Source organism: Ursus arctos, unplaced genomic scaffold (genome assembly GCF_023065955.2).
Source record: "Ursus arctos isolate Adak ecotype North America unplaced genomic scaffold, UrsArc2.0 scaffold_19, whole genome shotgun sequence".
In the NCBI taxonomy this organism is placed as follows: domain Eukaryota; kingdom Metazoa; phylum Chordata; class Mammalia; order Carnivora; family Ursidae; genus Ursus; species Ursus arctos.
Genome location: NW_026622863.1, coordinates 34,055,672 through 34,069,912, shown reverse-complemented (window position 1 = coordinate 34,069,912; position 14,241 = coordinate 34,055,672). Strand labels below are relative to the sequence as shown.

Here is a 14,241-nt window from a genome sequence, read left to right as displayed (position 1 = left end):
TCATGCTCTATAGTTTAAGACTGACTCTGGGGAAAGAGCATTTTCTTTTGTAAGGGGAGAAAAAGGCATTTTCTGAGGCAGATGAGTCGTAAGAAAGAGTAAAATAGGAAGGTAAGGATCTGAAAATTGATCCCCTAAAACTATTTGAGCCCTGTGTAGTCCTCGGAAGGCTGTGGTAGACAGTTGCGGGGAAGGCTGACCCAATTGAAGACCACTGGCCTTGGTGGCTTAAGTTCAGATTTCATTTAACTAAGTTACAAAGTATATCAATTATTAGATTCTCTGGCCTGCCTGCCTTTTTAATTTTTTAGTAATCTCTACACCCAATGTGGAGTCCCAAACTCATGACCCCGACGTCAAGAGCTGCTTGCTCTCCCGGCTGAGGCTGCCATGCACCCCTGGGGCCGTCTTCTTCATAGAGCCGCTGGCCCTCAGTTGTGCTCCACTGCACACTAGTCCCATGGGATAGACATCCCTCAGCAGAAGGATTCAGAGATCTAATTTGGGAAACGTGATATTCTGCAACTCTCTTAACTATGCACATTAGGATAGCCACGTTTCACAGCAGAGAAATGACTTGACTTTCTACTACCTAAATTTCCCAAACTCTCATGATCTAACCAGCCCCACCCCTTTATCCTTCCATGTGATAAAACCTATTCTACATGATAAGCCTAGAGAAATGGTTAACGAAAACAGTGTAACACGTTCACGGTCATGGTTCGGATCTGCTGGGCTGCTGCCATCTCTCAAGAGGCTCCCATCACTATTCTGCATAGCCTTAATTGTGCTTATGACTGTGAGGCTACAATCTCAGCTAAATACATTATACTCAGGTTATGTGGTATCTGGGCAGACTATGGGAAGAGAGGTGATATCACCTGTGCCCTTCACTGTCTTCCCTGAGAGAATCCTAGCACTACCTTCTCTCAGTTAGATTCATGTGTTACCCTATTAAGGAGAGAATGGATGAGCCAAAGCAAATACTCCCTAACGGTGGATTCAAGTCACTGTAGCACCTAGAAGCAGACAATTGTAGGGAAAGAGTTCTTCCCAGCACCATTTATGGTATAACCCCGCTACCCCCAGTGCCTGCTTCTCTGCAAAGTTGTATGAATTTTACACAGTAGCAGCTGAAAAGATGCTTAGTTTTTGCCTTCTGTGCCACCCTGTCTTAATGTCTTTGACACACTAGCAGAAAGTCCATTTTAAGCAGAAAGGGGATCCAGGCTTGAGCTCTTGGACTTTAAAATGGAGTGAAGTGGGAAGGTTTAGGTCTTTTACTCACCCCTGAGCTGAAAACAGGCGGAATGACAGCAGCACATGAGCATTACAGTGTAGAGGTAATGATGGAGGCAAAAGAAGTCTGGAGGTAGGGCTGGGGGTGCAATAATTAGGCTCCAGTGTCCACCTGGCCAATGGCGAATGGGGCGGTGGCTACAGAGTCTGCAAATACCTTCTCCGCAGCACTCAGCTCAGTGTCTCTGCATCGCACCTCTGTTCAAAGTTGCTTTGAACATTTGCCACCAACAGGAATATTCGCTCAGTTGCTGACTGCCAAATAAAATAGCAACTCCAGTTGGAAGAGTAAGTAATGTCACAGGGTAACAGCTTCACCTGGTCACACTGCTGTTACCTATACTCCTGGCTTCAGAGAACATAAAATGCCTTTCTTTCAGGAGCATGTGCATACACTGCAGGAGAACAGTAAGCAAGGCTTTTACTTTTTTCCTAAAAAAAATTTTTTTTACATCGTACCCCTGACCTTGGGCACAGTGCTTGGTATATCGAGGTACTTAAAAACTTTTGTGGACGGCAGGCGTAAGGTCTTTTGATCACACACAGCCTGGCTGGTTTTAATGGACTTCCCAGCAATGATGCTAAGTCCAGGGTAACTCGGGGAGGGCTGAATGGGTTTCTAGCATCCAGTTCCAAGCAGTCAATCCACCAGGCTTACTGCTAGTTTGTCGTGCTGACACAATCCTGTTTTTTCTCACAGTTACCTCCCGCCCCCACCAAGTCTGTCCTCCATTCCCTCTGACCACGTTGGGACTCTCCTGAGTCCTGCTGTCCACCCCAACACTGTCCTTGTCTTTAGAAGCCTTATGGAAGCCTCACTGTGCACTAATCCCTCGGTTCTGTCAGTATCGAGCTATAGAGGAATTTCCTCTTGTCCTAGGTGGGTCTGCCCCTTCGGCGATGGCTGCAGACGGGGCTTTTGGTGATTTGTTAAGGCTTAAGGCTTAGCTCGCTGCTCCAGAGAATGGGATGACCCAGAGGGCTGAACTGTGATCCCCTTTTTAAATCAGTAGATGACCTCTTGTCTGTGGGGAGCTGCAGACGCAGGGCCTCTGCACGGTTCTGCAGCCAGCTCCTGAGTGGGCAGAGCCCGGGTAAGAGGCTGGCTGAGCCTTCAGTGGGTCTCTGTCCCTCTGACAGACGTGCTAAATCAAAGGGGTCCTCACCCCCATAACTGCAGTCACAGAGCACATCTCCACCAGGGACTGGAAGTTGTCCCCCTGAACGGAGATTCCACCCCCCAGCCACCTTTCAGGCACGGCCGCAGATCTGTGTGGCCAGCGGCGGCAGCAAGCTCGGAGCCGAGCCCGCTGAGCCGGCAGCCAGCAGCGGCCTCCTCCTTGGGCCCTGGTGAGAGCCGATGGCCCTGACAGTGGAATCGTTTGCCTTTTAGTTAAAATCCTTTTCAGCATCTAATGAATCCATTCCTTACATACCAGGCTCCTCCCCCGTGGAAGTCAACTACCTGGGTCTTTAGAGGCTGGAAAAGGGATGCTGTTCACTGTACGGGTCGTGCATGGGAGGGGTAACTGAGCAAGATTTTCACTGCTTTTATTCAAGGAGATGGGGAACACGAGAGACCAAAAACGAGGAACGCGTTTCTATGATCCTCTATAGAAAATATAAGTTAAGAAGTTGTCCAAGATGAAAACATGAGTAGGAGATAACCCCAGCTCATGCCAGTGGGATCTTCAGAAATGTCCTCTTGCCGCCAGGCTTGAAGAGAGGATGGCATCACAGATGGGCAAGTTCCCAGGGTCTGAAGGGAGGACCTTCTCCTCTGCGCAGACACATGCATGCGTGACACCCCTACGCATGTACGCCGGCTCCTAGGAGTAAAACCTGCTGTTGCTGACCCTCTTCTCTCTCAACCTGCAACAGAACAGATTCCACCATCATGCGTTAGGCTCAGACACGGGCCGTGTGCCGAACAGTGTGAACTTGATCCACACGCTGCAGGGCCTCCGTGGCTGGCTGGTAGAGGGGCTGACGGTCGCAGAAGTGGGCTGCTGGCCAGACACGTAACCCCTCTGAATCTCCGTGTCCTCCCCGGGCGTTGCGCTGGGCTCCCTGCTACTCTGTGGGCGACGGTGCGGACGAAATGAGCATATGGGTAAGGAGTCTACCCTGTTGCCCACTGGAGTCTGTTCTGGCAGTTGAGCAGGACTGACGGGCACACGGAGGATACCCCGCACCACACTGCTTCCGTAGCACAACCAGAAGCATCCCTTGGGGGTGAGGGGGGTGGCTTCTGCCTCAATCCAGAACCACTAGACGGTGGGAACCTGACAAGGCCCTTTAGAAGGTAGAGGTCATGGTTTATTTTCCCTATTTCAGCACAGTGTCCTCCTAGTGGTGACAGTTTGACTTAGGGAAGGTGCAGACACTTGAGAAAACGACGAAGTTTATTTATAGAGCAAAGAGACCTAGAGTCGAGGGATGAAGGGCTTTCTAAAGACGGGGGCCAGGCTTCGGGTGCCCAACACCCGTGCTTGGAGGCACAAGACCTGGGCGTCTGCGGGTGGGGGAGGGATGGCCTACCTCCGATTGCACTTCTCCTGATAGAGCTGGAGCTGGTTCTCATTGACGTTGAACTCTTTCACGAGGGCATCCCGGTTGGCGTTGCGCAAGTTCTGGTGCGTGTCGTACAGGAAGAGCTGGTTGTTCAGTTCTTCCTGCCGCCGTCGCAGCTGGCGGCAGGAGGAGTACAGCTCCTCTTCGCTCTCCTGCAGGGACGAGAACAGCCACATGCTGACCGGGGGGGGGGGGGGGCTCTGCATCCTTACAGAGCGAGTGAGGGGTGCGTGGGGGTGGGGGGCAGAAGTGTTGCAACTGGGATTATCCCCAAAAAAGGCTGGGCCCATTTTAACTGAAGATAAAACTCACAATTATTTCTTCCATTGGAAGCAAGCAGTCTGAAAAGCCGTTGTCCCCAGGAAAGGGTGGCTTTATTGTGAAACACTGAGGTAACTGCGTTGCCCACTGATCCTAGTGCCTAAATCTGGGTTTTCATTCTCCCTCCCCTTCCGGTCCTTCCCCGAATGCAAAGGGTCTAAGTAGCTATGTGCTTAAAGTAGAACACAACAGGGAACGGGGAGAGCAGCCTAACAGGACAGAAACGGAAGCAGGAGCCAGCAGATCTTTGAAGACGTTAAAAGGCAGTATCCCACACGCACCATGGATGAACCCTGAAAACATTATTCAAGTTAAAGAGGCCAGTTCCAAAAGACCACACACATTGATTCCATTTCTGTGAAATGTCCAGAACAGGTAAATTCATACAGACAGAAAAGGAGTGGTTGCCTGGGGTGTGGGTGGACACAGCTCACGAGCAAGTCTCTTTTTGGGGTGATGAAAATGTTCTAAAATTGATCATGGTGATAGTTGCCCAACTATGAATATACTAGAAACCATTGAATGGTACATCTTCAATGGGTGAATTACATGGTATATGAATTATATCTCAAAGCTGTTACCCATCCTCCCAAAACCAAGCTAACATAGGTTATGCCCCCCAGAGGTGGCGCGTGACTCAGTTCTAGACAGTAATGTCATCTTACTCCCCCCGCCCACCACCTGTGAGCATGTGACTCAAGACAGGACAATTCCATTGGACTCTGGTTGGTGCTCTTGGTAGAAAAAAAAGTTTGTTTTCTTGGGGATCAGTTCAAAGAGCAGTGAATGTTCCTAATTGCTGGTGGTCCGTTTGCTATCATGTAGAGAAAGTTGGGGCTGAAGTCAAAAGAGGAAAATAGAGCCACTGGGTGAGCACCTGGATCCAGCCATGACTGAAGCAAGCCAGATCTACCCTTAAACTTAGCAGTTGTCTTACCTAAATATTCCCTCCATAATGTTAAAAAAAAAAAATTATCACAGTGAGGAGTTGGGATTTCAGCATGGGAGAAAGGATGTTTGATTCTACTGATTTCTTTTTAATTTAAATTTTTAGTTGAAGCATAGTTGACCTACAATATTAGTTTCAGTTATACGATGTGGTGCTTTGGCAATTACAGACATTATGAAATGCTTACCACAGTAAGTGTAGTTACCATCTGTCACCAAACAAAGTTATTTCAATATTGACTACATTCCCAAGCTGTACTTTTTCATTCCCATGACTTATACCAGGAAGTGTGTACCTCTTAATCCCCTTCAGCTGTTTTGCTGTTCCTCCCACCCCCCCCCCTCCACCCTCCCTGGCAACCAACAGTTCTCTGTATTTGAGTCTATTTTGTTTTGTTCATTTGTTGTGGTCTTTAGATTCCTACATGTAAGAGAAATCCTCTAGTATTTGTCCTTCTCTAACTTATTTCATGTAACACAATACTCCAGGTCCATCCATGTTGCTGCAGATGGCAAGATTTCATTCTTTTTATGGCTGAGTAATATTCCATTGTATATATACCACATTTTCTTTATCCATTCATCTCTCAGTAGACACTGAGGTTGCTGCCCTATCTTGGCTGTTGTATCTAGTGCTACCATAAACATAGGGGTGCACAAATCTTTTTGAATTAATGTTGTCATTTTCTTCGGGTAAATACCGAGAAGTAGAATTGCTGGATTGTATGGTATTTCTAGTTTGAATTTTTTGAGGAACCTCCATACTGTGTTGACAGTGGCTGCACCAATTTACATTCCTGCCAACACTGAGGTTTTCTTTTTCTCCACACCCTTGCCAACGTGTGCTATTTTTGCTTTTTGATACTAGTCATTCTGACAGGTGTGAGGTTGATCTCATCGTGGTTTTGATTTGCATTTCCCTGATTAGTGATTTGGGCAGCTTTTCATGAGTCTGTTGGCCATCTGTATGTCTTCCTTGGAAAAATGTCTGTTCAGGTCCTCTGCCCATTTTTTAATCAGATGAGTTTGTTTTTTTGGTGTTGGGTTGTATGAATTCAGTAGGTTGCCTTTTCGTTTTGTCGATGATTTCCTTTGCTGTGAAAAAAGCTTTTTAGTTTGATGTATTTAGTAGGCTAACTTGTTTATTCTTTTGTTTTCCTTAGCTGAGGAGACAGACCCAGAAAAATATTAAGGCCAATGTCCAAAGAGTTTACTACCTGTATTTTCTTTTAGGAGTTCTGTGGTTTCAAGTCTTACATTTAGGTGTTTAATTCATTTTGAGGTTATTTTTGTGTATGGTATAAGGAAGTAATTCAGTTTCATTCTTTTCCACGAAGCTGTCAGTTTTTCCCAACAGCATTTATTGAAGAGACTGCCTTTTCCCCCCATTGTATATTATTGCCGACTTTGTCATAGATGTCATAGTTTTTATAATAGATTCATTGACCATATAAGTGTCATAGATTCATTGACCATATAAGGTTTACTTCTGCACTCTCCATTCTGTTCCATTGATCTGTCTGTTTTTGTGCCAGGACCACACTGTTTTGATTACTGTAGCTTGTAGTATATCTTGAAATCTGGAATTGTGGTGCCTCCAGCCTTGTTCTTTCTCAAGATTGCTTTGGCTGTTCTTCTGTGATTCCATACAAGTTTTAGGATTATTCTACTTCTGTGAAAAATGCTGCTGGTATTTTGATAAGGATTGCATAGAATCCACAGATCGCCTTGGGTAATATGGACATTTTAACAATACTTTTCTAGTCCATGAGCATGGTATAACTTTTCATCTAATTGCATCATCTTCAGTTTCTTCGATCGGTGTCTTATACCGTTCAGAGTACAGGTCTTTCACCTCCTTGGTGAAATTTATTTCTAGGTACTTTATTCTTTATGATGCAATTGTAGACAGGATGTTTTCTTAATTTCTCTTTCTGCTAACTTGTTATTAGTGTATAGAAACACAACAGACTTCTGTAGGTTAATTTTGTATCCTGCAACTTAATTCATTAGTTGTAATGGCTTTTTCTGTTGGAGTTTTTAAGATTTTCTATACATAGTATCATGTCATCTGCAAAGTTTTACTTCTTCCTTACCAATCTGGATTCCTTTTATTGTCCTGTCCCATTGCTGTGGCTAGGACTTCCAGTACAATGTTGAATAAGAATGGATACCCTTGTCTTGTTCTTGATCTTAGAGGAAAAGCTTTTAGCTTTTCACTGTTGAGTAGGATGTTAGCTCTGGGTTTGTCATCTATGGCCTTTATTATTTTGTGGTATGTTCCCTGTACACCCACTTTGAGAGTTTTTATAATAAACAGATGTTGAATTTTGACAAATATTTTTCCTGCATCTAATGAGATGATTTTTATCCTTCATTTTATTAATGTAATAAATACTTTGATTTGTGGATAATGAACCATTCTTGTACCCCTGAAATAAATCCCCCTTGATAGTGGTGAATGGTGCTTTTAATGTATTGTCGAGTTCACTTCGCTAATATGTTGTTGAGGATTTTTGCATCTATGTTTATCAGGGATATTGCTGTGTGATTTTCTCTCTCTCTCTCTCTTTCTGTGTGTGTGTGTGTGTGTGTGTGTGTGTGTGTCCGTCTGTCTGTCTGTCTATCTGCCTGGTTTTGGTATCAGGATAATGTTGACCTCGTAGACTGAATTTGGAAGCATTACTTCCTCTTCTGTTTTTTGGAATAGTTTAAGAAGGATGGGTTACTAACTCTTCTTTAAATGCTTGGTAGAGGGACGCCTGAGTGACTCAGTTGGTTAAGCATTTGCCTTGGGCTCAGGTCATGGTCTCAGGGTCCTGGGATCAAGTCCTGCATCAGGCTCCTTGCTCAGCGGGGAGCCTGCTTCTCCCTCTGCCTGCCACTCCCCCTGCTTGTGCTCTTTCTTTCCCTCTCTCTCTTAAATAAATAAAATCTTTTAAAAAATTAAAATAAATGCTTGGTAGAATTCACCTGTGAAGGCATCTGGTCCTGACCTTTTTGTTTGTTGTTTCTTGATTGTGTTGATTCGATTTCCTTACTAGTCTAGAAGACTCTAGGTTTCTAGGAATTTATCCATTTCTTTTAGGTTGTCCAACTTGTTGGCGTGTAATTTTTGGTAGTAGTCTTTTATAATCCTTTACATTTCTGTGGTGTCGGTTGTAACTGTTCCTGCATCTGTTTGAAGCCCCTTTTGATTTCGGGTCCAATGAGTCTGATTTTTTTTTTTAAAGATTTTATTTATTTATTTGACAGAGACAGAGACAGCCAGCAAGAGAGGGAACACAAGCAGGGGGAGTGGGAAGAGGAAGAAGTAGGCTCCCAGTGGAGGAGCCCGATGTGGGGCTCGATCCCATGACGCCAGGATCACGCCCTGAGCCGAAGGCAGACGCGTAATGACTGCACTACCCAGGCGCCCCCAATGAGTCTGATTTTTATTATTTCCTTCTTTCTACTAACTTTGGGCTTTGTTTTTTATTCTTATTCTAGTTCAAGTGCAAGTAGACATTGAGGGTTTTTTCTGTTTCTTGAGGTAGGTCTGTATTGCCATAAACTTTGCTCTTAGAACTGCTTTTGCTGCATCCCAAAGACTTCGAACTTTTGTGTTTCAATTTTCATTTGTCTCAGGTGTTTTCTGATTTCCTCTTTGATTTCTTTGACCCACTGGTTGTTTAGTGTCATGTTGTTTCGTTTCCTTGTTTTCCCCAGTTTTCTTCATAATTGATCTCTAGTTTTACACCGTTGCGGTTGGAAAAGCTGTTGCATATGATTTCAGTCTTCTTAAATTTAATGACCCTTATTTTGTGGCCTAAAATGTGACCTATCCTGGAGATTGTGCCATGTGCCCCTGAGAAGAATGTGTGTTCTGCTGGTTTGGGATGGAATGTTCTATATACATGTATCTGTTAAGTTCATCTGGTCTGAGGTGTCACTCAAAACCACCATTTCCTTTCTGATGTTACGTCTGGATAATCTATCCGTTGATTTAAGTGACATGTCAACGTCCCCTCTGATTATTTTACTGTCCATTTCTCCCTTTATGTATTGAGGTGCTCCTGCGTTGGGTGCATAGATATTTTACAGTTGCTATACCCTCTTGCTGGATTCATCCCTTTATCATTATGTAATGCCTTTGTCTCTTGTTACACTTTTTTTTAAGTCTATTTTTTTTCTTTTTTAGACCAAAGTTTTGCTACTGCAACTTTTTTTTTTTTACTTCCATTTGTGTGAAATATATTTCCACCCCACTCACTTTCAGTGTTTGTAGGTCTGAAGAGAGTCTCTTGGAGGCAGCGTATAGACGGCAGTGTACACATAGAACATTTAGTCCACTGACATTTAAAGTAATTACTTATAGGCATATACTTACTGCCATTTTGTTAGATGTTTTCTGTTTGTTTTTGTAGTTCTGGCTTTCTTTCTTCTTACTCTCTTCAGGATTTGATGGCTTTCTTTGGTCTTCTGCTTGCATTCCTTTCTGTTTTTTGGTAGGTTTTTGGTTTGTGATTACCACAAGGGTCACATGTAATCTCCTGTGTATATAGCAGTCTGTGTTAAGGTGATGAGCTCCATTTTACTCCGGGCTTTTCTACTGAAGGAAGTCTCTTTAACATTTCTTGTGAGGCTGGTTTAGTGGTGATAAATTCCTTTGACTTTGGTCTAGGAAACTCTCTCTCCCCTTCAGTTCTGAATAACTTGCCAGGTATTCTTGGTTGTAGGTTTTTGTTTTTTTCCTTTCAGCACTTTGAATATATCATACGACCCCCTTTGGTCTGCGAAGTTTCTGCTGAAAAAAAAAATCAGCTGATAGCCTTATGGGGTTTCCCTTGTACGTAACTATTTGCTTTTCTCTTGATTTTTAAGATTTTCTTTTTAATCATCAATCATCAACATTTTAATTAGTACGTGTCTTGATGTGGACTTCCTTGGGTTCATCTTATTTGGGACTCTTTCTGCTTCCTGGACATGGATGTGTTTCCTTCCCCACCTGAGGGAAGTCTTCAGCTATTATTTCTTCAAGTAAGTTTTCTGCCCCTCTCTCTCCTCTTTCTGGGGCCCTATAATGTGAAAGGTAGTATACTTGATATTTCCCAAAGGTCCCTTAAAATATCCTCATTATTTTTTGTTCTTTTTGCTCTTTAGCTTAGATGCTTCCCAGTACCCTGTCTTCCAGATCACTGATCTGCTCTACATCCTTCACCCTGCTTTTGAGTCCCTCTAGTGTAGTTTTAAGTTATTGTATTCAATTTTGATTGGTTCCTCTTTATATTTTCTGTCTCTGTTAAAATTCTGAGTTCACCCAAGTCTGGTGAGCATCTTTATGACCATTACTTTAAACTCTTGACAAGGTAGATTGTTAATCTCCATTTCATTTAATTCTTTTTCTAAGGTTTTATCTTGTGCTTTCATTTGGAACATAGTCCTCTGTCTCATTCTGTGTTTGTATCTATGTATCCGGTAGGTCGGCTACATCTCCTGGTCTGCAAAGCAGTGGCTTTATGTACACGTACTGTGGGGCCCAGTAGTGCAATGGCCCGTGGTCACAAGAACCAGGAGCTCCGGGGTGTCTCTGGGGTGAGTTGTGTATGCCCCCCTATCCGTGATTGGGCCTGCCTCCCACTCCCTAGGAGTCACTTTGGAGGGGCCCTGGTTTTGGCCAGGGCTGCCCCACTGCCTGTGGCAGGGCGGTATTTGCCGAGGGCAGGGGTACCTGCTGGGGTGTGTAGGGTAGGTGTGCAGGAGAACACCTAGTGGGGTGAATGGTGCTAGTAGAGTAGATGGAGAGTCAGAACTGGCTGCCACCGGCATCCTGCCAGCTAGGCTGAAGGAGGGCAAGAAAAATGGCATGTACCCGCACTTCCTTCCTAGAGAAAACTCCTACAGGTCCTTGACTCTCCAGCACATCCCCTAAAATTAGTAACTCCTCCATGTGTCACCCAGGTGCTTTCAAAATGCTGCCTCTGTGCTGGGTCTTGGATGGATTTGATACAGATCTGATAGCCGGTTAAGCATCCAACTCAGTATCCACTCAGGTCGTGATCTCAGGGTCATGATTTCAAGCCCCACATCGGGCTCTGTGCTCAGCACAGAGTCTGCCTAAGATTCTCTCTCCCTCTGCCCCTCCCACTTTTGCACATTCTCTCAAAAAAAAAAAAAAAAAAAGCAGAAACTGCATTTAATTTAACCTTGTACTACAAATGATCTCTCTTTATCTTCTCTTTACCCAGAATAAAACAACTGTTGCTTTCATTTAGAATGACTTTTGTTCAGGTTAAGTTCAAAATCCATGTTTTCTACAAATGCATCTATACTTGCAGACCTTTATCTCATTTTCTGAATCCAAAAGCATTTATAGCATGTTATATATTTCAGGACTCATTATTCCACAGTGAGCATTCAGAGAAGTATACAGAAGCATATATACGGTTTAATGAATAACTATGAACAGCTGTGAGGATGCCAGAGGAGGACATAGGAGGTTGCCTGCCCTGTGCACCCTTCCCGAGCAAGACTCCCTCGTTCCCTCTTAGAATTTTGGGATCATTATTTCCTGGGTTCTTGTGTTGGGTTTTTTTTTTTTTTTTTGAGTCTGAGATTTCTTATGAAATTTAGCTTTTTCCAAGTCTACAGTTACTCGTTTTCTTTTTTTAAATAAAGATTTTGAGACAGTGCGTGAGCATACAAGCAGGGTGGGGAGGGGCAGGGGCAGGAGGAGGAGCAGACTCCCCGCTGAGCAGGGACCCTGACACAGGGCTCCATCCCAGGCCCCTGGGATCATGACCTGAGCTGAAGGCAGAGGCTTCACCGGCTGAGCCCCCCAGGCGCCCCCTACAGTTATGTTTTCTAATAGAGTCCTGATTTTATTGGTCACCAGTTTCCTGCGTTGTAGTCCTTCTTGCCTAAGTAAGGACTTTGGTAGTTCTTTTCAGCAAAGGTTTATTCGTACTAAGTCATCTGTCTCTGTAGGTCTGCAGACAACGTTCGTTTTGCCCTCACTCTGGAATGGTAATTCTTAGGATACAGAATGTCTAGACTTAGAGCTTTGTGTCGTAAGTGTTTTGAAGATCTCCTTCCTTAGTCTTCAGGCTGCGGTTGCTATAGAGGGGAGTGCTGGTGGTCTGCCGATCCTTCACAGAATCCTTTATAGGTAATCATTACGGCTTTTTCATTTTTATAATTTTCTTTTTACACTGGTATTCTGCCCATGCATGGAGCATGTCTTTCTGTGCGTCTGTAACTTACGCTGCTGCTGTTCCTAGTTGGAGAGCACGTGCTGCTTCCACACCAGACTTAGCCATCGTTTCAAATACTTCCTGCTGCAGCTTGGCATTCTGTACTTTCTTTACCCGTTTCATATTTGTATCTTGCCTTGCAGTTTGAAAGCAAATTCCCCAACACGGTCTTCACATGAACAGATTCCTTCCTTAACCATAGCCATTCCAGAATTTCCCCCTTACTAGGCTTTAAAAAAAATTGTTCAAGATTTTTCAAACAGTATTTCCAGGATTTCTAACTGGCCCTCTCGTTCCTACATAATAGTAAAAAGGGTGGTTCTTTTTAAAAATTATTTCAAAGTGATTCACTGGGTGAATCCTCTTGCTTTTATGTTAGCTATGTTTTCTGCAAGCATCTTAAAATCTTAATGTGCAAGCTCATCTTTCCTCCCTGAAAGTATATATTGGTATCTGTTTTCTGAATGTTCTTTCTCTTTTTTTAAAAATTATTTAAGTAATCTCCATACCCAATATGGGGCTCAAACTCACCACTCCGAGATCAAGACTTGCATGCCGTTCCAACTGAGCCAGCCAGGCACCCCCATCCTTTTCTGAATGTTCTAAATGAAGGACTCCCAGGGCAGGGCCAGCAAAGGGCCAAGGTGATTGCTCAGAGCTGCGGGTTCGCAGGAACAGAACGTATCCTGGCTTCAGGGCTGTGTCCACTTTTATCCCAATCCCTCCAGCAGCCAGCTTATCACTGGCCCGAGTCCTGGGCACGTGGCGTGTCCTTTAGTCTGAAGTGTGCTTCAGGAGCGGAAGCCTTACCTAGCCCTAGGTCGTCTACTTGTGGGCGGCCTCCAGCCCGCATTGCGTTAACACCCGAAAAGGAGAGGAAATAAATGAATTAAATATCCAACACAAGGAGTTGTAAAAAAAAAAAAAAAAACAAAACCAAACAGGTCTAAGGGAAAGTAGACTGAGTTAGTAAAGGTAAACCTAGAGATGGTAGGAATTCGTGAAATAAAAAACAAGATGGTCATGAGAAGAATCTGTATGTGTTATAAGGCTCTTGCATCTCCAATATGTATTCTAGAGACATACATATATATTTCCTGTTACAGAAAATTATCCCGTAAGAGAAAAAAACGGAAGAGACTCATCCTAGAAGAAAACGAGGAAGCTCTTATGAGTGGCCCGGAATGTTTCACAAATGATGTCTTTAACATCCGCTAGGTGTAGTTAGTAGTTATTCTAGTTCTGCTCAATGTACCGCCGCTCTGAGAAAGGAGGTCTCTGTGTGATTGTTACAAAGCCAGCCTCCCAAAACCTGACCGAAAACTAGAGACTCTCAGTGCAAACATTCTAAGTAAAATATTAATGCCTCTATCATGGAAGCGCTGTAAACAATATAATCCTACTGTATTTAGCTCAGCAGTTCTCTTTCCTGCTCTCTCAAGATGACTGTTTCACGGCTCTCGCTCAGACCTCCCTGGCTTCAGCTAATGGCCTCGTTTCTTGTTTCACATGGCACAGAGGAGAAATCACATGGGAAAGCTGCCCATCCTGGGCCCGTGTGCCATAGCCTTTCTTTCCTGCTGGCCCCTTTCTCCTGCACCATCCCTCCCATCAGAAGCAAACACATCTTAAAAAGCTCTCCTTCAGCCCATACCCTCCTCCAGCTCCATCTCTCTTGTCACCTACACAGCAAATGTCCTTGAATATGTCCTGTACTCCCCATCAATGCATCGTCTACTCCTACTTTGGTTTTTAAATTTTAATTTCAGTTTTTATCAATTATATATGCACAAAGTTGAAAATCAAGAAGTACTATAGGGATTATTAGGAAAAAACAAAAACAAAAACAAAAAACCCAGCCTTCTTA

The 14,241-nt window shown here is 43.9% G+C and overlaps 1 protein-coding gene and 1 long non-coding RNA gene across 3 annotated transcripts in view; one reads left to right on the top strand and one right to left on the bottom strand.

Annotated features, from left to right (window-relative positions):
• Positions 1-14,241, top strand: part of LOC123000783 (uncharacterized) — a 56,004-nt gene that overhangs the window by 24,363 nt on the left and 17,400 nt on the right. The window lies entirely within an intron of this gene.
• The window catches only part of PLCG2 (phospholipase C gamma 2), a 140,919-nt gene continuing 129,513 nt past the window's right edge, over positions 2,836-14,241 (bottom strand). For both annotated transcript variants that reach the window (XM_026495308.4, XM_057314675.1), the window contains 2 exons: positions 3,841-4,025; positions 2,836-3,171 (listed from right to left, as the gene is read on the bottom strand). In XM_026495308.4, coding sequence (XP_026351093.1) covers positions 3,129-3,171; positions 3,841-4,025 — 228 coding nt within the window. In that variant the 3' untranslated portion in view covers positions 2,836-3,128. The remainder of the gene's footprint in view (positions 3,172-3,840; positions 4,026-14,241) is intronic.